The following is a 26,958-nucleotide window of genomic DNA, read 5'->3' as shown; positions in this document are numbered from 1 at the left end:
ACACTGAGCAGTTGATGTAATGCTAATCTGCTTCCATGCTGATGCTTCATAAATAGATGGCTGCTATGAATTGCTGGGCCTTAGTAAGAATAATGTTCTTTCTGCATTCCTTGTTTATTATTAGTTTCTCTGGATAAGAAAAGCCTAGGTCAGGCTGTGTTCACATGGGCTGCAGAAATAGATTTACAAATTGGAGGAGCTGAGTTACAGGTGAAAAAATAGAAACGCCCAAGTCCTGTTTTACAGTCACATAAAACCTGCAAAGGATTCCTGCTGTCAATCAGTAACTCCTAGGGCATGAAATGTCAAATGTCAGGACCAAGATGGGTTCATTGCTGTGCCATGACTATTTATACTCGTCTTCAGCAAGACAGGAAGAATCTTGGAGTGAGGTAAAATTGATTTTAAAAGTCTTGCTCCCTGTAAAAACTTAATTTGAGCAAGCAGAACCGACATTAACACATTTTATTTTTTACAAGCTATATTCTTAAAATAGTTTGCCAGCCCAAGATTCTCAAGCCTCATTCTAGGCTGTTAGATTTTCTTAGGGGACCCTGTCTGATGGTTTTCATTCCAAATGAGCTCTAAATCATCCCACCTTAGTGATGCCTTTAAATGATCTTTTGATTCTCTTGTTCCTGCAATCAGCCCAGAGCTTCAAACATACCTGGCCTGCTTCCTGCTTTACTGCTTCCTGCAGAGGTCCAGAATGTTTCAGATAACACACCCAAATGAGGGCAAATGCTCATCTCTGAATTCGATACACAGTGGACATCACTTACAGATCCAATTCAGGATTTTAAGTTGCAATACATTTAAAAAATTAAATAACCTGTGATTATGAAATCATGCAGAGCACAATGTAGACGACAGAATGGTCTCCCAGGACCATTACTGTGGTTCTGAATCAAGCTTTAGTTCATTTAGAAAGCTATGCAATGTTGCAGCCTCCATTCTTCTAATCACTGTCTAAAAAAGTTAATCATATCTCCAAGAAAATCCATCTCGTTCCTTCCGCTATGCAATACTGTCTGTCTCCCCAGTATGTTTATCAGTATGAATCATACTCTTCATCTGTCTGCCTATCATGTATTGTGCTACCTGTCTAATTGCCTTCGCAAGTCTTTTCCATGTGCATAGGACTGCCTATTTAATTACCTGCCTGACAGTCAATCACCTTTCACTGCCTGTCAGTCTGCGTGTCCATGTGTCTGCAATTCATCTTCTGGGCACACACGTCTGACTTAATGCAATGTTCATGGATTAAAGTGAATGGAAGTGCATCAGTGTAGATTGAGGTAACATCAATCCGAAAGGGATGTTCTTTCACATCCCACACGGAAGGGAGTGGCAACTGAAAGCACATGTCAGTAATCAGCGGTAAAAGCTGATCTTGTAGTCTGATCCAGTGATGTAATGGCAATGAAAGACTGCAGAGAGGTGTGGTATCTTTATCGCTTAGGATGCATAAACCACATTTGCCCTGATTGCAGTCTTTCCCTGAAGGCAGGGAACTTATCACATCCCATAAACTCTGGCAAAATACTGCAGTTCAATTTGGGTTCTCTTATTCAGCACTTATTTATATCCAGTGCCCTGATGTAGATGAAAGACCCCTCCCAGACCAAACCACATTCAACCCTGGTGTGTCAGCTTTGTGGTGCCGTGCGCCATTCTCTGTGGAATTGTATGCCAAATATAAGTATTGCACTTTGGACACAGTTTCACTCTGATTTTCTTCTTTCCACTGTTTTATAAATGTACTATTTAATTAAGCTTCCTTTTGATTCCACACCTGTCTCTTGCTCTTCCATTTGAAAGTGTTCCCCTTTTTTAATTGAATATCCCTTTGTTAAAGGTGCTACACATTAAAGGTGCTATATACTTTTTGAGAGCCATACTGTCCTATAATCTCTGCCTTTAGTGGCCTTTTAGTGACATTACAGCTTTTTACTGATACACAAAGTGTGTTCCTTATGCTTCGATACATCACTGAAATTGCACACGTATGACTTGAGTGGCACAAAATGTCTAAATATGCCAGTCTGCACAGTACTGTACCCCCAGTGGAATCTTACAAGCTTTAAATCTGCTTCACTCTGGCAGAACGATGGAGACACTGGGGGGGTTCGGATACGTATAGTTTTTCAGGAGTTTTCTTGCATTGTTATTTTCTTCCCATGATGCCCGCTGCCAAAGTTTGTATCAGTATCTGTCGGCTACACATCGAAAAGAATCTGCTGTTGACAGCTCTGCAATCCTTGTTATTCATGTCATGCCTAATGGTTTCAGTAGGCCGGGGAGAAGAATTTTCCAGAAGCAGCTGCGTGCTAGTGGAGCTGAAACAATGCCAGTCCCCATTTTTTTGCAGCCCTTCTGGCCCGACGCCCAGTAAACTCAAAAGCGCACTCACACAGAAATATCCCCTATCTGAACATATCCCACTGGCTCAACAGATGAGTTTCCACAGCGCTGCATGACATTGGATAGTTCCCCCCACAGCTACGCCCTCTGCCAAGAGAGAGAGAAAAACTCTCTGGCTACTTATATCATGACCGAATACCAGATGTGCACAAGTAGTGGGAAGGCAGTCCAATTTATCAAGCAAAGCTATTATTAACATTTTTTTTTTGCTTGAAGGAGGGAGAAGAAGAAACAGAGCAAACTATGAGTTTTGTTCTGCCCTTCCCACATTTTAACATCCCCCAGCCCAGATGATTGTGGAACACTGTGGATTTATTGGGAGGGAGCTCTTCCAGACATGGTAAAACATATGCACAAATGTAAAGCTAGACGGTTGTTCTAGTGTGGTAGGGAGGTGGGGGTGAACAGAGTGCCCCATCACAAGGTGAAAGACAGAATGGTACTCCACACAAAATCCTCGGTTGACCCTGAGCTACACATTTATCTTGGTCCAGCTGAGATAATGGAGACACATCTACGTTGATGAATGTCCTGGAACCAGTCCAAACTAGAGAGCCTTAAGAAGAGGACACACAAAAGAGTTTTCAACGTAGCCCTGAGCCCTGTGTTCTTGGTAATGCTATTCTGTACAATATGTATGTCAGCAGTTTATCGCTGATGTGCTCTAAGTGAATCTGCACCATTTACATGAGTATTTTCACCCCCAGGAATAGAACAGCCTTTATCTTGAAGGTGTCGACTATCCAGATGGACTCCCCTGGAGGGATGTGATGTTTTTCGCTCATGACTACTGGCTGGGCCCATGCCATCACAAGGAGCACAGGCAGAAATGTGCTCGAACATGTTGTCTCATTTTTATTCCTGTTTCGGCTCACGCTTCGGGAAAAGGCACACTGGCTCGTGTTTGAAAACATTCCACCCCGCTCTCTCAAAAGGCGAAAAAAAAGGAGTCAGGGAAATTCAAAGAAGTGGTCTTTGAATTCCTTTTTCCAGCCTCTGGTCTATTTCTGAGATACATCCAGCACACACATAGACACAACCCCAACCACTAGTAAACAGAACGTACCATAAAGACACTGGCAAGAGTAAGAAATGACTCATCACAAAGAAGAGAGGAAAAGACTTATATGAAGCAGTGCCCCGGCCAAGAATCCTTAGTCAATAAGCCAATTGTATGTCTTGGAAACAGCAATGCAGGTGTACCCTTCATGTCATTCTATCCAAAGCGACACTAATGTACCTGATCTTCAGAAACTTCGCTGCGGTCTACACCCCAAGCCCTCTGCTGAAGGCTGTGCAGTACACAAACAGGAGACATGGTACTTCTGCCATAATGATTGTGCAGTCAAACGATACACTGCTGCACTGTGCCACGGGCTGAAGGCTTGTGTTAAATGAAGAAATAATTTATTTAACTGCCCTAAAATACAGTATATGCACATTGGACATAGACGTGCTTGTAAGCACTTCAGGAAATGTGTTTTTTATCCAGAAAATACATAGACTTATAACAGGAATGATGGTTCTCCTTTTTTATTTTGCCTCAGTGTTCAGACTATAGGAAAAACAAGATTCTCAAGTTTCATTTACGTTTCTGCAGAATTATGGAAAGACATCCGTTTGTTTCGGTTTATGCCGAATTAAACCCAGAGCTATAATGAAGAAATAAACGATCTCTTGAACTCTTAGACTTCCACAGTCAACTTTGCAATATCAGCTTTAGAGCCATTCACATTTTAAGCCACTGCCCCAAAGGCTTCAGTCTCTTTTGCTCATACCCTGAGGTCACCATTTTTCTACTTTTTTAGTTATTGTTCACTCAATAGTTGATAAATGGCAGCCTTGGGACCCCTTTAATAAACGGTGGGGCCCACGCGCCAGCTGCCAGACAGATTATATAAAGCAGTCAGAGCTGTCACACTGGTATGCCCATCGAGGGGAGAAAATCATATTTCAATACCCACAGTGGCAGAGGCTGAGAGCTATAAACCTTTGATCCACTTGTTAGCATTCAGCAGAAGCACTATTCCCAGTCACCAGCTTATGTAACATCAAGAGCAGAGAGTGAGCAATGTGTACATACCTTTCTTTACTACCAAGGGAAGGTCCCAGCTGTTACATCCCTGAGCCAATTGCAGTGCTGTGCAGATAAATTGCTATGTTGCATGAAATGAGTCTCTTTTATGCCTAACAGATGAGGGTACGTGGAATAGTTTATACAGTAAGTAGGCATTTTATTGCAAAGCATCATCGCAGCATGGTCCCTGCTTAAAGCTTTCAAGTTGTCTACAAAGAAGAGTTACAGTGTCACAGAGTAAAAGAAATGTTGGACTCAGGCATGCCCAGCGACACTCTCCTGTTGCATGCTGGTCACTAATCCAAAACTACTCTTTATGACCCCAAAATAGGCTGAATAAATGAAATATGGTTTGAATGAACAGGAGTTCTAAAGCAAGTTAGTTCTTTTAACTGATAACACAAACCCTTTCAAAGTTAGGATAAGTAAAATAATTGCTAAACCATTAAATTCTTTGTTTAATAAATACATTGAGTATTAGCCAGGGTACAATCCTATTTTTTTCTCACCAGTATTCAATTATAGTTGCTTCACCTCAGATATGAGGTCAAATGTTCCAGCTCTTCCCCTGATAAAGAGGTATTATGTGTATTTATTGTTTCTTTTCACACAAAAAAGGAATAACTGCAATACTGAAAATACTGCAATACTGATTTTTACTCCATTAAAATAAAATATTTACCAAACAACATATCTGACATTTAAAGCAATTAATGAAAGAATCAAGATACTTCATTTATTCTGGATTGTTTTTTTTTTTATTGTAACCAAATCAGCTTAAAAGTGTTGACTCCTGTTGTATCTCCAGATTCCTACCAATTTAATTTTACATTTAAATTTTAATTTATTTAATTTTTAGTCCTCGATGATGCTGCACAGGGCTGTGATTAGTACAATGTAAGGAAGAGCCAGTCTGTGTCAGAGCTCCAAACTCGGTTTGTGTAGCAGATGTATATTGAGGCTAAAAGCCCGATCAGTGTGTGCAAGCGTCCAAAGACAAGGCCAGAGCTCAGCCAATGAAAATGTCCTTCCTTGCAGAAGTCCTTGTGCATAGCCTGTCAGCTGGGGCACTAACAATGAATTGCTGCCTCACAAAATACTTAACCCACCAACACGCTGATGTGAAGTGGCTCGGAAAATGCAGTGAATGCTTAAATCTTGGCCTTTGGATTTCAGCCATAATACTAGCCTAGCATTCACTGAAAAATCTAACTGCTCCTCTACCCTAATGCTTTTGTGGGGGAAACGTTTTATAAAGGCATATAATGTGATAACAATGAGCATCCTGAGGTCTGATCCAAATGCCAGCTGTGTCATCAGAGGCAAAACAGTGTACATGCACTATGTTATTAGAGCTAAATGTTAATAAAAAAATACATATTCAATATGATCTGAAATAATGGCCAGTGGGTAGTGAAAGAAAATGGTATCATTCTCAGGCAACATCTGAGAGGCTGTCTTTATATGGATATGCTTAGCTCATATTGGATTTGGCAAAGCTAGCACGCATCAGTGCTTGTCTGGATAGAGTGTCAGACATTGTCATCTAAAAGCCTGTCTTTCTCCAGCTGCTGCTATGATCATGCACTCCTCTGTTAATCTTATGATGCTTCCCTCCTGAGGCCACCCATGAACACGCAGCGTGTGAATTCCATTCTGGGGAATACAGAGTGCACCCTGTTCATCTGGGCTTGATGAACACCAAAGAAGTGTCAGTCAAATCATGTCCAGGAGGTACAGTACACTTAGTGTGCATTATCTCATGAAAGAATGGATCAGCATTTCTAAAGCTCTTGTTAGCCACTGTACTTAAAAGGATAAAAAAATCAATTAATCTTTACAAGCTATACTTTCTTAAGGAACGCCGAGCAAAATCTAGGTGGACCTGTCCTGTTCATTCAAATTTTTCCTTGAATGGTCACTCCTATTAGCGTCTCCCATCCATCTTGTAATCCAGCCCAATAAGTCTTTATTCCTGGATTCCGGTAACATGTATTAATAAGTAACGGAAAAGAGTGTTCAGCCTTTAATCTGTGCATGGCCACAGAAACATTTTTTCGTGTGAATTGGGAAAGAGGTTGCCCAAGGAATTCCCAGTTAGGAAAGAGGAATGTGGCTACCTCTTTTCATTCCTGACTGGCTAAGCTATCTGTAGGCTGTAGGACTGAGTGGTGACACAAGCTGCGATTAAACACTGCATTCCCCTTTGTGTTTCTCTGAGCTGTAGCCAAGGAAACAACAGAAAAATCTGTTTTCAATTAAGACTGACCATTCATGCAGCTCCTGGTGGTTACTGCCAGCACATTTGTCTTGTATATGCCTCCCAGGTAAGAGCATGAAGAGGCATTGACTCGTATTTCAGAAGACAGTGCAAAATCAATAAAGTGGGCAGAGACACTGGAAAAATATGCACAGGGACTTTATCAAAAGAAGATGCACGAAATGTGCATAGGTAGCAATGGATAGATATATACATTAAGTGCTTCTTTGGGGTTATTGCACATGTGCATAGCATGTTTACCATGAGGATACAGGATCAAATCTTCTTGTTCAAATCACACTATAAAAACGCAGAGCAATTCCACAGTTACAATCCCAACCATGGGATTCTCTTTGTTGTGCTGCTTCACAAATACTTCAATAAGCCTCCAGCTTAATTCACCAATGCTTTGGGATCCTGGTCCTGTTAAAACCACCATTATTATTTCTAAGCTTAAAACAAACAGAATGTTTTCACTAGATTTTAATATAAAAATGCAAAAAGTATGCACCTGTAGTTCTTAGCGTTATAAACAGCATTTCAAAATAGCGTGGTAAAGTGATATCAAATCGAAACTGAAAGGATTTTCTTTGTCTTTACCAGTGTGGTATTTTTTTCTGGAAATAAAGGATGCCTATCTGTCACCTTACATGTAAACGTGGTATAAGGGCAAGTCAAGATGAGCAGCGATCCATTCTCCACATAGATGTTAAAGAGCCTTTCAAAAGACTGAAGGCTGGTGCCCAACCAGCTCCAGGTTGGTCTTTAAAAACATGAAAATTTCAAATTGCCTCTTTGTCTTTGCCCATGCCTCCTCCGTTTATTTTAAGAGCATCAAAACACAGGAGACATCTTGAAAAACCCTTTTGTCTTTATTTCCCACAATCAACATCCTAGAGACTATCACTTCTACATGTGCTCTGAAAATAATGATATACTCATTAGGCTTTGATTAACCAAGCTTTAAGCATATGATGGTTTTTCCAATTATTCTGCGTATCCTGACATTTTAACTACAGGATCAGATAACTTAAACATCTAGTGGGGCTTGTTAAGCCTCCAGAATGAATGTTTCCTTTTAAATCCACAGTGGCTATGATCTGTGATTAAATCTCAAAAACTGGAGCTTTGGCTCAACTTCAATAAAAGGTTATGAACCACTTACCCAAATGCAGAGAACAGTCTGGTGTTGTCTTATTAAAGATATTTTGGCAAACCAGGGGGGAGGGATGTCAAATGGGATCTTTAAATAGGTGGGTCTTAAGTAAAAACAGACATAAATAGAGCCATAAGGTAAAAACAGCACTCTTTATTAATAGTATAGGGAAAAGTCACAACAAAACCTGACAAAATCCAGCAATGTCTGAATTTAAACTTCTTCAATGTCCCTTTCTAACAACAACCCAGAAGCTAAACTGCTTACCAGCTTCAATATCAATTGTCTCTTTCAGTTTCCATCAAAAATTATTTCAAAACAACCTCTTCAAGTAATTAATTCACCCCAATACTAATCAAAACTTCTCTGAGACTCCTCAAAAGACTTCAGTCAGTCGTTTCCCTGCTCACCCAATTGGAAACCTCTGCTTCCTGGTTTCCACTGTTTTTGATGGAAGTCAGGTGACTGAGGATGGCAGGTCATTCCCCATAGCCTCCTGGGTAATGTAATCCATCTTGTCCAACCTAACCACCCTCTTACATTATGTGTAATTAAGCTGGCATTTACCTTTCAGCACAAAGACACCAAATCTATTTTTAGGATAAGACATAAAGTTTCACTTGAGATTGAGCAAGCGACTGAGGGTGCAGCTAAGTGTAAGTATAGCTGTCTAAATATCCTTCATGAAAACATTCTGCACTAGATACTAATACCCCATTGATGGTGCTGACAGGCTGAGGGCAATGCACTTTGAAAATGAAGTCTATTCCAAGTCCCTCTCAAAAATAACCATAAAGTATTTTTACATAAAGGATGTTCATGCCCTGGCCAAAACCCTGCTATAACAGTAATTATATCTTGGTTGTTGTGGAGACGATAGCTTCCCATGAGCTGCCTATGTGTTTCCTGTTTGCCTCAGTCTTCTCCCTTCCCTTCTGTTTTCCTGAATTTGGTATGGAAATGCTGAAGGAGTCGCCTCATCGGTGCACTGTATCAGCTGATCCCAATTCTAAAGGACATAAATAATGCCTTTTTACACAAAGACATTCCTGCTTGGATATTTTGTTAAATGCTTTAGCTGTCTGCCTCGTTCTTTTTCCCTCCCTCTCCATCTCTCTCTATTGCTCTCTCTCTCGCTCCTTGCTCTGGTTTTGTGCTTGGCAGCACTCCAAGATCCAAAAGAAAAACATTCCAGGCGCACAAACAGCCTCGTTTTGATGTTTGCAAAAGAGCCCTCATTTCCATTTCACAGGCTCAACTCCTGTGTACCGCGCAGAGGAGGGAAAAAAAATCCCAACAGCAGATAAAAAAAGAAGAACCGCGAGATGAAAGAGAAATAATATCTCATTTGTTTTCTTATTATCCTGATTCCTGGCTAATCGAACAGCTGCCCTTGGTGTTTTGCAGTGATTTCATCCATCATGTGAGCGACGGTCCCCCTGCTATTCCTAAGGATCCAAGCACTCTTGACATCACTCACTAAATATAGAACTGCCTTTGCAGGAGGTGCATTAATCATGCATTAGGAGAAGAATAAGCCTTTTCAGTTACATTTTAATCAGGCTTTTAGTGCTTTGCTTGTCAGTTCAGAGAGATGAGGGGGAACTGGCATTAACCCTCTCGGCAGAAAGTGTTACCAGCTGACATTTAAACAAATATTTGTGCCTATCGCCCTTTTCTTTCCCCGATTGTTCTTTCAAGAGGATGTAATTAAGTTTGTTTGTTTTTTTTTTGAGGGGGGTGGGGCAGGGAGAGGGGTGTGTGGTGGTTTTGTTTAACCATTTGCAGTTGATCTTAGCACACGGTGTTATTTAATCTCACGACTTCCTCAGGAATATAAGCCACCGTGCTGTGTTTGGGGCAATCTTCTCCCACTCGTTCCAAACCATAACAGTTCCCTTGATGTCGGCCTCCGGGTTTTCCGTGGGCACCCTCTTTTCCGTTTCCCTCGCGGGTTTCCGGAAAAGGCCTGGTGGGTTTGGAGAGGGGTTTTCGTACTGTCTGCCCTCCCCACCCCTTTCAATGCCATTGCTAACGCTATCTTTCGACGACGGCAAAACAGAACTCACCCCTATTGAGGACACTATTTCAACAGACCAAAAGCAAGCACTGAAACTCAGTCTTTCAGGCGCAGTTGTTAGAAGATCCCCCACACTGCTGTAAATTCACAAGGTGAAACTCAAGTGTGTGTCTCACACTAGCCTTGCCCAGACCTTATTCTGTACAAAAGATCTAAGGGTGGATCAGTTGACATTAATGACTACAGTTTAACCACCGACGTCTTTATTCACCTCTGCACATTAACTATGGAAATTTTTGGCAAAAACGTTTTTTCTGTTATATTTACATATGCACTTTTTTTAGAAACATAATGGCAGCCAAAGGACCTTTTGATTCATGAAATTACATAGCGATTCATTGGAGAGATGTATTTAATGTGTTGAATCAGTATAATATTTCTCCCAAGACAACCATTATGGCAGATGCCACACATTTATATTAAATGATAGATATATCAACTGTTGAGGTTATATACATATACATACAGTTATAGTTATATCTAATCAGATGCAGTTTGCCAGTACAATTAATCACGGAAAAGACTGCACAGCTCTCATGTATATAATATATGAGATAATCGACAGAAATATCATGATGGAATGTCACCAGTGCTAGATTCACATCTTCTATTTAACAGAAATTCTTCAACACGCTTAGCAACTTCTTCTCAGTTTCCAATAAGAAAATGCTTCAATCCTTTAAACCACACATGGATTAAGGCATATTCAATATAAGCACAGGAAAACTAACTATTACCAGTGGTGGAAATGTGTAAACAAATTGAGTTATTCTTTAGTACTACAGGTATCGATTTATCTATTTCTTTATCGGTAAAGCTGTTTATATTTTAGTAAAACTGATCTTGAGGGAACACGTGAATGAGTAAGTCAGGCTCAACTTGAACGATTTGTTGAAGATAGGGAAGGTTTAGGACAGGGCAGACAATCCTTGGACTTTTCAAATCAAATTACAAACACTCTGTCTTGATAGCCCTGCTCAAAGAACCACACACAGATCAGGCTTGTCTGGCACATTGGAGGAAATTTTGTAAATCTCTTGAGATTCTGACCTTGTAAATGCTGCCTTATAGTTTACATTCATTTGAGAAATTCAAACACCAAGAAATGAAATATCAACAACCGAGCTTACATGCTGTAAAGGTGCTTCATGTTTCATTTACTGCTATACTCAGAGCTGTTTCACTCTTTCAGTGAACCAGCCAAGCAGAAAGCTGGAGAGACATAACCATCACTGGAAGCACAGCTGAGATCTTCATCCTGGCGGATGAGTGTCTTCCTTAACACATGGGAAAAAAACAACTAGACATTAATCTCTCGTTTTATGATGGCGACTGCAGAGCTGTAAGTTTATGATATAAAAGTGAATTCAGACTGGAAAGGCTAGTCAACTGGAGTCAAGATCTGCAAAAAAACGCAATCATCTTTGTGAGCCATTTCTCACATGTATTACCGATGTCTTTCCTGAACACCTATCATTTTTCACATGACCCCGATTTTCACCGTCAGAGGACTTGCCTAGCATCTTTCAGTGACAATGCAGTACTTTTCTTCTAAGTCAGTTTAGCTTCTTCTATCTCACTTTCATTCTGGAAGTCAGGAACTGAAGAAGAAAGTACTTTTCTTTCTAAGTCAGTTTAGCATCTTCTATCTTACTTTCATTCTGGAAGTCAGGTAAACACTATATAAAATGACTGCCTTTCTTACAAGAACATCACCAAACAAATCTCATTGACATGTATATCCAGTCTTGTGCCTCTGGTATTCACTGGTAACCAGAGAACCAAAAACAAAACTTAAGCTTTGATGTTTACACCATTCCCCCTGTAAAGTGGGCCATTTTGTTATAGACTGGTATACAGTCCTCTTTTTGGGAATTTAGAAACACGTGATCACATTTGTGGAACAGTTTCAGAATAGCTAGTTGGCACAGTTAATATTACCTCTTAAAGCAGTTCATATTTAACCAGACAGTGATTCTGTCAGCACCAGCCTGTTATCAACATCCCAGTGAGTTACAGGCTTAGTGCAATCTCAGTCTCCAAAATGCAATAGGTGCATTTCCTCATTCAGGCTAAACAAAACACGGTTCAACTGAATTTGACTTGATTTAAAATTTTTAGCCAGGGATCTGGAGAAGGGATACACAGCAGAAGCACTGTGAGCTAACAGCAGAAACTCAACAGATTGTAACTGCAATTAAGACAGCATGGTTGCGGAGAAGTCAATTAAAGTCACACAGAAATTACATAGGACAATGATTCTGATCTTGAATAAAAGTCATATTTCTTACATACAACATTCTCTGGGGTGAACAGGCCATCTCGGGCGAGTGCAAACAGAAGACCACAGATAACATGAACCTCTCTCTGTTTAACATGTTGCAAGGCCAGAAAATGCCTGACCAGATGACATGGACAACGAGGATATAATTTGAAACAGTTTTTAAGTTGATTTCTGTTAAATGACAACTGAATAGTCTGACGAGCACTGGGCTGTGTTTTGAATTTACTTTTTTAAAAACTTCCCACCAGCAACACACTGCTGCAGTGGGGTTAAGGGCATTCACTGCAAAGGGTCTGAATTGCCTTCAATAGGTTAAACAGTAACTCAGTAAGTCCACAAGGAGAAGTCAACATCTCCATGAAGAGCAGATCACCTCAGTCCTTCCATCCTTGAGCAACACATGCTGGGCAAATTAAGGGGCTGGGGTAGACAAAAAAGGTTTCCTTTTACAGAGCAAACAAAACAGGAAACACGTTCAACAAACAGAACCTTTCCGTTCCCTGAAATACAGCCCCTCTGTGACAAAAACCAATGTTAATGAATTCAATTTTTCCTCGTATTGTGTGGGTCATTCACAATGCATGCAACCAGTTTTGTAATAGTTGATTAATTGCTGATGCCGATACAGAAGATAAATATTTAAAACCTTTGCTGGGCTAAGAATTAGAATAAACATCCTCATAATGTGTCTGAAACAAGGCTTGGAAAAGCTTTTTACCTTAACATCCTGGGCATGTAACGCATACAGTAGGTACACATTTAATAAAATAAGACAAGTGATTTGTTTTGGAAATTACAATTCAGGCATACTGGGCAACCATAAAATGTTTATTGCCGCCTGTGTGAGGCTACCAATTTCATGACTATAAAGATCATCTCAAATGTTTACAGCGTTAAGCTCTTATCTGGGTCATTACACAGACGTGTGATCTGTCTCTCTTACAATAATAAATGTGGGAAATCAATAGAGTTCTTGTCTGGATGGCAGCCCCTTTAAGAAAATTGTGTAAACCTCACCAGATAAATACAGCAAACAGCCGAGCACATGATCCAAACAATCACTAAGAACCGTATTGTGTAAACTACTAAAGTGGTTTCATTCTAGATAACAGAATATCTTCCAGATCAAGCCCATCTCAGCCTTTGTGGTTCACCTTTACACCCCATCGCCATATAGCAATATAGATCACATTTTGACTGAGCAGTATATATAGGTTATAAAAGGTAAGCCCATCGATGTACATTTAAGTTAAAATTTAAGTGTCCACTAAAAATTATATTATTTCCTAAGGCAATACCTGTTTTAATAATATATGTAGCAAGAATACACACATACTGTATATATATACAGTATAAGACTACAAGAAATGCCTTCTTTTTATTACAAAGAAATAACACTGGAATACACTGTGAACAGAAATAAAAAAGCTTTCATGGAAAAATAATTCACAATTTTTTGCCAGAGAAACATGTTTCACCAACTTACATGTTAACAGTGAGGTGCCAGCTGAAAACAAAAATTGCCTTGCAATTAGCTAAGGACAGCCACCCCTTTGTACTACACCTGCACACCTTCCTAATGTCGTTATCCAAGTGAAACTTTTTCCAGAGGTTATCATGGCAGTAGACATTGCAGCTTCTGTTAATGGTTAGGCTCTTGAGGTATTTCAATGATAACTGCTGCATTTGTTCATTTATGTAGAAAAACATGAGGTGATCCTATACATGTCAATTTAGTACTTGGCAGGAGGCATGTAAAGATTATATAGGAGCATTTAAAAACATTTTGACTGCTCACTGGTACAGTGTGCATTCACGTTTATTGAATTTTGAGAAAACTTTGACTTAATATTTATCTAATATGTATCAGTATTTATCTGCCACTGAGAAGTTTCCATCAGGTAACCAACCAGCTGATGACTTGTATGCTGAACAAGCTTCCACTACGTTATAAAAAATTGATTTATTAAGCATGTACCGGGTGGATAGACTCTTGGCTAGTCATTGAAGTAAGATATTTGTTCAGTAATACTTTTGAAACTCACAACTGGTGACCGGATGAGAAATTCCTGATTAAGAAGCATCATTCGTATCACCTTTTAAAAAGTTATGTTATCATCCACATGTAAGTGCAAGTTGCTTATTCCTGGAAAAATGACATGTAAGGTAGGACAACACACTGCACAGAAGGTTAGTCTATCACAGGTTTTATTATAAGATTTCCTTTTTAATGCTTCTCGTGACATTAAGGTGTTTGGCATGAAATAGGTGAGGTCTAACAGGAGTAATAAAATACAATCACAGAAATGGCACTAGCTATGAAATACAGTGACTCACAAAATTAGGTGCAATAAATTGTAATGCAAAGATAAAGGCACAGAAAAAGAGAATTAAGTGCTTTAAGTACAATGTTAGGGAATTCTGCCCTATAAAACGTCAAAGTGAATTTCTCTGATGAGCTGGCCTATAGGTGTTCCTTGGACAAACACTGAGATTTGTGTGGACTTTGCAATAAATGTTTCTGAGTAGTTTATAACTGCCATCTGACCTAATGTATATTTTTTTATTGACTACAGCTTTACCTACAGAAAAGTTCCTGTTGCATCAGCTTCATGACACAACTCAGACGTGACGATCTGTAGGTGTAGCGATTGCATGGAAACGTGCAGAGATAATGTTATTCTGTCAGCTCAGCAACTTAACCAGATTTCACACGTCAGATAAATCCATTAAACCCCAATGAGAAGGAATTTCTACAGTGTGAAATTATTTTGAGAATCCAATGTGTTGCAAGGTTGACATAATTTAGATGCAAAACTGAACAACTTTTCTATGAACCATACATTAAACTTTGTTAGCGCTAAATTCTGTCTTAAACCTGAAAATGACTTAAAAAGGCCAATGATTACAGAAAGGTGACGTTTATTTTTCACATTCTGTTGTTAAAGACACAAAAGGCACACATCTTACAGTTCACCCAATAAAAATCACCTATATTTTAATTTTAAATATATTCATTGACTATTAATGAATTAAAAACCCATAGATTTGTTTCTCTGTTTATTTCATATTTGCTACAGCCAATGTAGTTATCTAGATTTTTGCTGCTTGAAAAAATACTACTACTATTGCAGCTCAAGGAACACTTGACTATATTTCTAATACTACAGCTCATATTTAATCTGCCATTTTTTACCACTGAATCATTTTAAATTAAAAAATGCACAGCCAAATTCATTTCATCGGTAGAGCAAAGCTTGGTAGAATAATTTTGCTTTGATTTGAATAACCCATTACTTTTTAAAGTATGGCTGCCTTAACAAATCTTGTAGGTGCCTGGTCTTTGAGGCTGACATCGTACGAGCCTGCTGTTATGATTTAGTTTTATACTAGTAACCACCCACTTTAATAAAACAAAGAAAAAAAGGCTTCCAGAGTTCAAAGATCTGCACTGGGTTGACAACAGAAGATGTTGTGAAATGAAAATCAAACATTGGCCATACCAACACATGCTGTTAAACATTAACTAATGGGGTCATGGAGGTTTTTGTAAAAAAAACCTGGAGTAACCTCCTTGATGTTTAATTACAAAGTTTACATTTATAGCTCTGAAGGAAGCTGCATATACACCCCACAAGGAAGGGTAGGTTTCTCTAAAACAACCCTTTTATAGCAAGCGTGTTGCTGCAGCAGCACAAAAAAGGTCAGGAAGGATGTGAACTATCTGCTTGAAAGCATGAATCAAAGTTTGTTCTTCCTGAAATGGGATACTGGTTGAAAAATTGCAATGAGGCAATGAAAAGAAACCCTTTTGATAGTATACCATACCAAATGACTCCCAAGTACAATAAGGTTTTGTACATAAAACACGCTGAAAACAGAACAAATAAATTAATATTGTTTCATCAATACTTCAGGGATTATATAGAATAAAATTTAAAAAATCAATAACAGCAACAAATGGAACAATTATATAATGTTATAGACTAACAGAGGTTTGTTTTTTGTTAAGATTTCTTTTCAACGTTTTATAAAAGTTCTGATCTTAGGGAAACCTCAAACATACTGTTAAGAGTTTAACTAAAGGCAAAAATTAGACTAATTAATTTAAAAATGGCAAACGGCACGTTTCTAAAGTCAACAAAGCAGCTCTCCATTATACCAGGCACTTCACCAAAGAAAGCACATTTTATTCTTATAAAATGTGAAATGTGGAGTAAAACAGCAATTATTTGCCATGGTTTGCAGTTTCAAGTCATACACATGGATATAAGCAAACCAGATCGAGAGCTTATAGCAAATAACAAGACTGAAAAAGTGCCCTGTCACTTGCTTAGAGTTCAGTTCATGGGCACATCGCATGATATTTAAGCACTGAATGAAGCATTGTGCCCAGCTGGCACAACTACCATTTGTATGCATCTATCTTTAAAGTAGCCAATAAGGAACTGTCCATATCGAAGCCACATCAGCTCATCGGGCCAGAATTTATCCTGGTTTGTGGGGCATTAAGCAGACTGAGAGCACATGACTCCTCTATCACAGTATTTACCCCCTGCTATGCTGGTCACCACTTAAACAACCAAGAGTACGGGGCAGCTGGGGTAAAACACCTCACTCAAGGTACAAGGGCAATGACTGCAATGACCCACAACCTTACAATTATGAGTCCAAAGGCTTACACTGCTCCTAAATTCAATCTACATGCATTCCATTCTTGAATCTTTCAGCTGCTTGGCTTTGACCTTGGTGCCTCGGTCGAAACTGACCTCAGCAGCAGGAAACTGTGATATCTGGGAGATCGTGCCAGGTGTAGTAATGTGAATGTGGGCGCCAGGTCAAAATAGGAGTGAGGCCAATCCCCAGACCATGTGGATGCCCCAGGAAAGAGTAATTCATGAGACCTGGGTAGGAAAAAAACTGTACAAAACGAAAACATGGCTTTGCGGTAAGCACGGAGTCAAGGAAATGAGAAAACGCATAAATTATATCAGAAAGATACATTGCTTCATTATTTCTAACTCTTACCTTCAGGTACAACTTGTCAGGCGCGCTACAGGACAGTCTGCTCTTGAAAAAAAGCACCGCTTAATCCCTTCTTTTCTAAACACCTTCCTGTTTCTACAGGATCTGAGGCCTAAAGCCTTGACTTGTTGCGACAAAGCAGAAAGGACATTTGGTCCCTGAGGTGCTTAATCTGACACACAATCAGCGAGGTAGGGAGTGCTGCAAGGAATCATTCATCCGCTGCTTGAAAGAAGAAAAGCTTTTCAAAGGTTTCACGTCATTATACTTTCAGCCAAGATTTTTAGGAAGATTACATACCTCCATCGCCCATGTGGCCCAAGAGTAAAAAGCAGGTGACCTACATTAATTCCATGAGGAAGGCTTCCATCACAGTCATGCAACACTTTTTTTAATGGCAATATAAACACTTGTTTCACATGCAAATATTTGTTCATAGGAACCCTTCTATGGTGAGAGGTGAAATGAATCTACAGTCCTGAGCATTACATGTAGTACAGTATTGCAGCTACACCACACTCTCCTATGCATCTCTTCAGATACAGTTGCTTCCTTAATGTCTTTTTGGATCTGGTATTGACATAATTCACAGGTTAGGTATGTAAGTCCCTGCAATATAGCAGGTTCTGGCAGTTGGGCAAGCAGAGAGTTTTAGCTCTCTGCCTAAACCAAAAGCATAAGGGAAAATATTCATGCTATCAATTATCATCATGCCTCATTAATGTTGCTCCACAATATGTATTTATTTTTCATGAAACGATATAATTCCATCTCTTATCTTCCCCAAAACTTTGGAACATTCAGAATATGCAGAAGAAGCATCCCATCTTTGTGCAGGGTCTGATGCCTTTGTGGGTGCACACTGCCTGCATATAGAATTGCACAAGAATCCAAAAATAGAAATATACTATCATTTTTGTTTGCTTTCACCTCCACCACTGTTTCTGGCTTCCCGGCACTAATCGGTCCATAAAACCTTTGACATATGGATAAAGCCGTTGAGACTGATGGGCTCTGTACTTAGATTGACACGACATACCCAGATACCTTCTGTGTACTGTTCTGAAAGGTAACCAGGCAACGGAACCCTGTTATGGCACATCCAAAGTTCAAAGAGTGTGCGATCACTATATTTGGTTCAACATAACCCTTTCCAGATAAAGACTTCAAGTCAACAGAACACAAATTCCTTTCTTGGAGTTGGCTGTCGGTGATTAATGATGGCAGAAGCTAGCCTGTTTTCTGTCTAATTATAGTGAGCGCAGCTGGCGGATCCCTCCCTTCTCTCTGTTCTCCTTAGTGTTTTCCTTTGACTGGGGATGAGACGCCTTGGTATGCGGAGAGAAGCGTTTTTCACTTGTTCCAAGTCTAGCTCGTAAACCGAACAAGAAGGGAGCTCTCCGCAGGTTTCCGAGATCCCCTGGCGAATGTTTTCAAATGGTTGACGAAGCGGACTCTCAGCCCGCCTGCCCGCAACATTGTGGCAAGGTGAAGGCTTTGAGTTAGGTTACTTACCTTTTGAAGACACTCTGTTTTTAGAATACGGCATCGTCCATCGAGTAAATAACTTTCTCATGCAGTGTGTAGAAGACTTGAGTGTTTTACGCACGCAATACACTGTGTAAGTCTCGCAGCGGCTGCTCAGAAACGCAGATTTCACAGCTTAAATCGTAGCACTATCACTAAGGTGTCTTGCATTTTTCCTTCTGGCAGAAACTGCCTTTAAAAGACTTCTAACGTTAGTGCAGGTTTAATCAACTGAATTCATAGTTTACAATGATATGTTCCTGTATATATATAATATATATATATTATATAATATATAATATATATATATTAAAAAACTGGGAAATCCTCGTGATTTTTTAAAGGAAAAATTAAGACTTTTGCATTAAAATTAAGGTTTACCAGTTAAAAATAAACTGGTATTAGGGGAGATTAAACGGTTATTCTTCAAATTTGGTTGCAACTAACAGCCGCATAGTCATGCAACCTGGAACATGACCATACTTGCAAATTCCCCAAACTTGTTTTGCGGCGTTGCTTTCGTCTGTAATGCAAAGGGTTAACACATTATTATTGCCGTCTGTTTACAAAACACTTGGACGGATTTCGCACGCCCGCATTGTGTTGAATCCACATGGTGCTCCACATTCTTGTCATGATAGTGCTTGCAGTCCTTAAACTGAAGTCAACTTGCCTGAACTCCACTAAATGACTCCGGATCCCCCAGGAATTTACTGAATGATTTAGTATTTCACACCTTTTCATTCACATAAACACAATGCACACTACAGTTGTCAAGTGAGCAGAGTCGGGGAAGCAGAATTGCTAATAATATTATAGAATATAATAGAATTATTAATAAGAATGAGCAGAGCTGTAGTGTGATTGAACTAAATCAGCACACAAAACGCCATTATTGCTACGATGTCATTTTTCAATGAGAAATTAAATTAAGTGTGCGTTTAAAAGTCAGGTGGGCCCACTTATTACATCCAACCAGATCTCTGAAATCTGTATTTCGTGGACGAGAAGTCGTTTTTCAAACCCGTTTTCGTGTCTTCCCCGGTTTGTAAATCAGCGGTCTCGGAAATGTAATCGGGATCGCTTCAAGGCGACGAGCTAAGACAGCTGGAAAAAGCCAGGAGCTTGTGATCCTTTGTGTCTGTGCCACGTAATTTGTGTTGACCTGTTAATCTCTGATGGCTGGTTGTTGTTTTTTTTCTCTCCTGCGGGTGCTGAGTCTCGGTAACAGACGAGAAGAAATGAGCTTGCTAAGCCGGAATCTAAAACAGCACTGGCGCGCACAATCAGACGAGCCGGGCGCGGGTCGTCTGTCTGATCCAAGCTGGTTCCGAGAGCTGTGGGTCCGCTGGATATCCAGCATTCCCTCCGTTTCCCTTGCCTTGAACCCAGCGTGTATGTTGATACAGTGCCTCGTCTCACAAGGAATGGCAACGTTGTTTCTTGCGTCACGAAAAGACGGTAAAGTGTAACGAGGCAAACTTGGAAAATACTTCTGTAACGTCAACAGCTGAGATTGCACGGCAACCGGCAACCTGTATCAAAGGGTTTTCACGCATCTAGGAAAGTTTCCCAGCCAGGGCACGCCGTGTGTCGAACTGTCACTTCGCAGACTACATCCGGGTTGAGAAAATATTCTAATTGTGAAAGAAATTCGCTAAAACTCTAAACGTCATATATACCGGGCCTCATTAACAGTACTAAATTTTCATTAGGAGTTTTGTGAGCCCTTTGAGACGATGCAGGTCACCACATTGGGATCATTTTCTGCAACTAAAATCATGTCTTTATGTTCATCTACAGCAGACTTTTAAAGGTTTAAAGGAATCTTTGAGGAATCTGAAGTTAGGTCTTAAAGATGATAATTCATGGACTTCAATGCTTTAAGGTCACTTACATCACACGTTTGGTGCATGTTGGCAAAAAAAAGTTCAAGCACAAGGATTTAATGAGGTGTGGAAGTAATGCCTAAAAACAAATACACTGCACTCTTTTTACACTCCTTGAAATCGCCCAACTTATTGCATTTTAAAACAATCTTCTTCCTGGCAGGCTAAGGGTCTTCCATGAACTGAAGACCCCAGGTTGTTTTTTAAAATTGGGGTCAGAGACAACGTCACCTCATCTTTGTACAAGCTTCCATTTCCAAACATTCACAAACAGATGCCAAGGAGGATCTCTGGGTTGTTTATGAAGTGTTTAGGTGATGTGTAAGCCTATAAACTACATGGCTGGTGAAGGAAAATGCACATTTACTGCAAGCAAAGAAATTATAGATGTGCCCGTCTCTGGAGCACGTCTTGCTCTTAAATCACAGAAGTACAGTATATGCTGTGCTATAGAACACATTTTCCATTTTTATATATATATGGATTATTGGATAGTTGCACATAAACGTGAATTTGGGCAGTTAAAACTATCATGGAACATTTACAACATAGCCACAAGGCCTGCATATTAACATGCACGTAGGTATTTCTGAATGTCTGTACTGCAATTCCTGGCTTTCAGTACAATAGAAAGAAAGAGTCCCTCGGAAACAACGAGCGCTTGTTCTATTTCAGCTTGGCTTGTGAAGAGTTAATTGGGAGTTAACCAACCCTGAAGGGCTAGCGCATGTGAAGATGGGGAGAGAACAGGCCTCCATTCATCGGCTGTGCTGTATAATCGTCCCTGAACAGGGGAAGGCGTGTTCTCGCGCGGCTGGCTCGTGAACCAGGCAGGGCAGACGGGCGACTGTGACTCAGGAATTCCATCGGCGAGCACGTGATCGGCCTCGCGGATTTCTCAATGATCCGATATTTCACAAGGTTAAAAAGTCGGTGGATAAACCACCTTAAATTAATAAGGTCGAGGGGCAGCAAGAGAACGCGAGGGCCCGGGTGTTACTGTTGGTATTTACTTCATTAAGTTTTTTAATCGCGTAGGCACGGTTTCTGCAAGCTAAGTACTTAGTGCAAAACGTGATATTCATTTTTTTTAATTCTGGTAAATGGTACACATCTATAGTGTCAAGACTTTAAAATTGTATAAAAACGTTAATAAAAAGTATCAGTGCAAATATTTCTTTTCTTCAGGTTTCATGCAAGAAATGATTAAAGACCCCGACAAAAATGCACTCGTCAATTCGAATAATTTTCAATACAACTTCAGTATCTGCACGGTTTATCTCGTTCATTATTCCTGCTGTCACGTCGAATGGCGCAGTAGCGTGAGAAAAAAAGTGCACACCCCCCGCAGGTTTTTTAAACGACACCATCTGTGCATGCTGAAATTTCAGCTCAAGCCTTGCGCCACATGGTTAATGCTACAGCAGAGTGAAAATACGGGTTTAAAGTCAAATCAGACTGATTGGCTCTATCTAGAAGCAGGAATGTCGTCCTTGTTCTTCCCAAATGTACCTAAAACAAGCAAGCACTTCCGCCATTGCTGCGCTAATTGTTTGAAACCTAACAGATCTCACTATCAGTGCGATCCAGTCAACACGCGACAGCTGCAGCACACTCATTTTCATCCCGAGAGCACGTGGCTCCTCTCACGTGGAAGGGTTGTCACGAGAGGAGATTTTCTGCAGCGTAACCTTTGCTCGCGCCGTTGCCATTGTGAGGTTTTTGGTGGGTTTTTCCTCCTCCTATATCACAATGCAAACCCATTTCCAAATTTGTCAAGGGTGAGAAATTGGGAATGCAGCTGACGCTGGAGCTACAGCTGACGCAACTTAAAACGGCACAAGCTGATCTGCCAGTCGACGTGGTCTTTATGAGGTGTTCGGCTGGCAGGGTGTTTTTTTATTTTGAAATCGAATTGTGTAAGACTACAGGAAGACCTTAGCGTGCTCCAACCATTGGTGACTCTGCACTATCGTAACTGCAGCTTTGTTTGGCGGGATCCGGGCTCTTCTGCATCATCGTACCATACTGTACCTACCACTGACAAGCGAAAGTGGGCGTAGACTACTTAGCAAACCGACGATTAGCCCCGATAAGAACATGTCAAAGGCCACTAACAGGTGGATGAGTACGAATCTGACCTGCCAACTTCACAGCATGAACCGATTGTGACGCTTGGACAATTATTATGCTTTTTTGTTTGCCTTTAGGATAAATTATCCTAAATTATAGCACGCGCAGGCCATGATTCGTTTCGTAAGTCACGCAGTAAAAAAGGCTTTCAAGCACCATTTACAAAAGCCACAATTACGAGACCTATTTAGGAAGACGTACAGTAGGTCACTCACTGCCCCCCCCACACACACACATACAACGACACAGATGTATCTCGCCGCCTCACAGTTTTTGTTATTCAGTGCTGACAAATGAGGGAAATATTTTGTTGCCGAGCCAAAACAAGCACGTCGCGAAAGTGTCGAGACATACAATGCTTTAGGAAGACGAGCAAGCCTACGGCTTCGATATCGGTTCTCTTTTCTGCGCGGTGTTACACTATCGCTGGTTTCGTGCTCCAGTTAATTGCGTCACTAGCTGCGTTGATCCATGATCGACAGGGTAGACCTCTCTAGGGCTTTGCTGATTACGAAGAATAAGCAATCACAGACACTAAGTTATTATTACAAGGTCAGAAATTGTATTTGGCAATTTTTTTAAACAAGTGCATACAAGTACAGCTAAAAGCATTTCAGTTGCGTCAAGTGCTTAGAGTAGCATTAGTCACATTCTACGTTTAACAGAAACTGCCACCAGACCGAAAAGGTAACATCGAGAGATTCGGCTTAAACATCAACAAAAAAGGGGGGGAAATGTAGTCCATTATAATGAGTACATACCTTTATCTTCAAAAATATAGAAACACAATGTATTCAAAAATCAAAAATTATACAGCCATGTTTATGAAGTATACACTTTCCTCGCTCGCGTCCAATATGTACAAGTCCATTAGTTTTGTTTGGATGGTATGCGTGTAATTTATATTTATATATTTTGTTGTTGTTGTCGTTGTTTTTTTTTAAAAAAAAAACGATAATAAAATCAAGGGTCCCTCTCCTTTTTTACTTTGACATCCCCTGCAAGAATGGTGGCTATTTCACCTTGCATAAACGCCCAGGGCACGTTGGAGCCCACCAGTGGACACTTCTCCCCGCTGGGGCAGTACACCTCCCCGGTGGCGCCCTGCTGCTTGATGCTCTCCCTGGAACACGGGAAGCAGAACTTGTGTGACGGCACGGACGGGCACTGCACGAAATGCGTGTCCTCTAACCGCTCGTGGCAGAGGGTGCAGCACAGCGGGATGCTGTTGGGCACGGAAGAGTCTGGAATGCTCTGCGGGTGCACCTGGTCCATGCCCGGCACGTGCGGCGTCCCCGCGCCCGGCGCCTCCCTCTGCCCCAGTCTCCTTTGGCTCATGGAGGACGGCGACAGCGGGCTGTTGCTGTTCCGGCGGGTGGTCGAGTGCACCTGGTTGGCATCCTTGGGCGAGCTGTTGCCCCCAGCGTTGTCCGCCGCCAGGATGAGGGCGGCCATCGGCGACTGGCCGTTCTGCGCGGCCTCCGGCGGGGTCGTGCGGTTGGAATGGGGCGAGATGGTGGACGGCGCCGTGGCGAAGCTCGGGGGCACCGTGGGCATCTTCAGGACCTCCGCCGCGGCCGGCTGCCACTGACCCTCGCCATTCATCTTCCCGGCGGTGCTCTCTCCCTCGGGCTCTGGCGACGCCTTTCTCTTCATGTTCCGGGGATGCTTGCCTCTGTCTGGTGGTGGTGGTGTTGGTGGTGGCGGGGGGGGGAGGGGTTGGGGAAGTTTAAAAAACAACACGTAAATTTGGGCTAACGGCAAGCACATAAAATCATGCATGAAAGCCCTAAACAGGCGCCGCTTTCGGTCCGCTCTTTGATCCGCACTGCAACCCCCCACGTTTTAAATTACAACACAAATAACACATGGAAAAAATGAGGCAGGCAGGGAACCGTGCTGCTGTGTACTGTAATCACCCCCTGTACAGTAGAGCCCTGAGCCCTCACACGAAAAGAATGATAATCAGCGGAAATACCCGTTAGCACGTCTGCTGCAGAGAGGCTGACTCAGTCGAGACGCGTTCTTCTGGTCTGAAAACACACGCTCAGCGAAAACAGGGGGTGAAAGAAAAGCGGGGCTCTGTCGGGGGACGCTTACCTGGCTTCGAAGCGGTGGCGTTGGCGTCGTAGCCCATCACCCTGCCCTGTGGCATCGCTGCGTGGTCCTTCTTGTACCGGCCGTCCATCGTGTGGAACGCCATTAAGTCCCTGACCGTCTTCCCTTTGGTAATCCACTCGTCCGGCCGGTTCTTGTGGCTCTCCCCCAGCTCGGACAGGCTGTCCGCCCTGTGCTTGTCCTTCAGCTCCCTGTCGTGCTCCGTGCTGGACACGGAGGCCGGCCGCTTGCCGCTAATCTCGTTCTGGCCGGCCGCTGTTAGCGCCGCCGGGATGCCCATTTGCGCCGACCTGCCGTTGACAGCGTGCACGGGCGGCAGGGTCCCGTTCACCAAAGGCACTATATTCGCGTGGACCGTGCTAGTCCTGCGGGGATTGGGGCTTTGCCTGTTCAGCTCCGGGGGGTCGTCGGGTTTGGGGAATCCATTTGGGACAGGGATGCCGTTAGACTGCCTGCCAGTCGGATACTCTGGACCGAGTCGCGGCGGCCGGTCCGAGGCGAGGGGGTAGCGATCCAGGGGCTGCGGCAGGCGAGATCCCGGGTCCGCCGCTGTGTGGTTGATGGGCTGGATCTCCTTCCCCGAGAGCTGAGGTTTCACCGGCCCCGGCGATCTCCCTTCCTGGAAGCCGTGAGCCCTCTTCAGCTGCCGGGCTGTCTCGATCACAAACTCAATCCGGTCTGCTCCCTCGTAGTTGACACATCCTCTGCAGACAGCCTCAGAAAAATCCCAGATCATAGCCCACGGCATGCGGGGCAAGTCACATAAATAACATGACTGCCGTCTGGAAGCAGCAATCGCCGCGGACGACATAGCTTTTGCAAAAAAAAGTATTCAACGGTCTTCCTCCAGATGCCTGCGTGCTCGTTGCTGTTAAAATCAGATACAGCCAGAAAAAGAAAAAAAAACTTTTGTTGTTTCCTTTTTTCCCCTCCTGACTGCAGCAACAACAATTAAGTTACAAACAGAAGTTCATGGCAGTGTGTACTTTACTATAGCGCGGCTCTATCTATCTCCCACACTACTACTGCTCCGGCTCAATGTGGAGCGGTGACGTCATCGCGAACACTAAACTTGTGGTTCCAGCTCCAATTCTATTTACTTGATTCTTCGACAGCCCCCCTCCAGCGCATGCGCTGTCTAGCAGTCTCTGCCCCCTTTTTTTAAAATCAATTGAACCGATGCCAGAAATACTACAGTACCTCAGCCCGAGAGCGCAAAGCCGATGACTGCAGGAAGGCAGACTTCAACTGTTTGCTGTTTTATCCTACCCCCACCCCCTCTCTCCCTTCAACTCGTACTTTGCTTCCGTTTCTCCTTCCAATTTATTAAACAAAAAGAAAGCACCGTTTAGAGAGGACTGTGGCAATGGGAAGACCTTATTCATAGGAGGGAACAAAAAAAACTTTAATGTGCTTTGCTTTTTTTTAAAAAAACGTGCTGGATAACCTACGTGGGGGACTACGTTGGTGGTGTTTTTTTTCAGTTGTTTTTTTTTTAAATGAAAACACCATTCCTGCGTGGTGTGTCCTTAAAACCGCAAAAAAACAAACCGTCGCAGTAGTCCGGATTGCGCCCGATTTCAGAAGACAAAAGCGATGTCAGCATGTTTTCAGTCTGTGGGGGGGAAAGTGGAAATTGTAAGGAGAGATGTCAGTCGTGACCGGTGGAAATCACTGAATTGGTGGCGGTAGTCTTATGTTACAGTTTTTTTTTAAATATATATATATATTGCTTTGTTAGTGCATTTGAAAACTAGGTTGTGGTAGGTATTCGTTTGGAAGGAGACGGTGGATCCCGGCTACAAAGTGTTAATGCCCTTTAAGCAACCAGACTCTGCCAGTTGCGTCACCAATGTTCTCCAGTTTCCCGGCTGTTCCACGCATGCTCAATAAGTACGTGACTCTATGCAGTTGGCACTTCCCAGACCCATTTAGCAAATCCACATTCCAGCCAGAATACCAGCGCCGCGTCACACTCGACACCG

At 41.8% G+C, this 26,958-nt stretch overlaps 1 protein-coding gene and 2 long non-coding RNA genes across 3 annotated transcripts in view; all 3 read right to left on the bottom strand.

The window, feature by feature from the left end:
- The window catches only part of LOC148646119 (uncharacterized), a 100,045-nt gene extending 80,968 nt beyond the window's left edge, over positions 1–19,077 (bottom strand). The window contains exon 1 of the long non-coding RNA XR_015927856.1: positions 17,310–19,077. This is a non-coding gene — a long non-coding RNA (uncharacterized LOC148646119). The remainder of the gene's footprint in view (positions 1–17,309) is intronic.
- Positions 8,051–17,301, bottom strand: LOC148646120 (uncharacterized). The gene is made up of 2 exons (XR_015927862.1): positions 11,615–17,301; positions 8,051–11,548 (listed from the first exon to the last, which is right to left on the bottom strand). It is a non-coding gene; the product is annotated as an uncharacterized LOC148646120 (long non-coding RNA).
- A 4,317-nt stretch (positions 19,078–23,394) lies between the features above and the next one.
- LOC148646118 (interferon regulatory factor 2-binding protein 2-A-like) lies at positions 23,395–26,127 on the bottom strand. The gene is made up of 2 exons (XM_088609738.1): positions 24,956–26,127; positions 23,395–24,534 (listed from the first exon to the last, which is right to left on the bottom strand). Exons 1-2 carry the CDS (start codon positions 25,782–25,784, stop codon positions 23,819–23,821), a joined length of 1,545 nt encoding a protein of 514 aa, XP_088465864.1. The 5' UTR covers positions 25,785–26,127; the 3' UTR covers positions 23,395–23,818.
- Positions 26,128–26,958: the final 831 nt, after the last annotated feature.

Source organism: Lepisosteus platostomus, chromosome 17, assembly GCF_059453375.1.
Source record: "Lepisosteus platostomus isolate fLepPlt1 chromosome 17, fLepPlt1.hap1, whole genome shotgun sequence".
NCBI lineage: Eukaryota > Metazoa > Chordata > Actinopteri > Semionotiformes > Lepisosteidae > Lepisosteus > Lepisosteus platostomus.
The sequence above is the reverse complement of the archived record's forward strand: the minus strand, read 5'-3'. Positions and strand labels throughout refer to the sequence as shown.

Bases quoted from the DNA above. Each gene is read 5' to 3' on its own strand.
- LOC148646118 (XM_088609738.1), bottom strand. From the start codon at position 25,784: ATGTCGTCCGCGGCGATTGCTGCTTCCAGACGGCAGTCATGTTATTTA. The intron at 24,535-24,955 runs GTAAGCGTCCCC...CACCACCACCAG, and splicing joins CGCCACCGCTTCGAAGCCAG to ACAGAGGCAAGCATCCCCGG.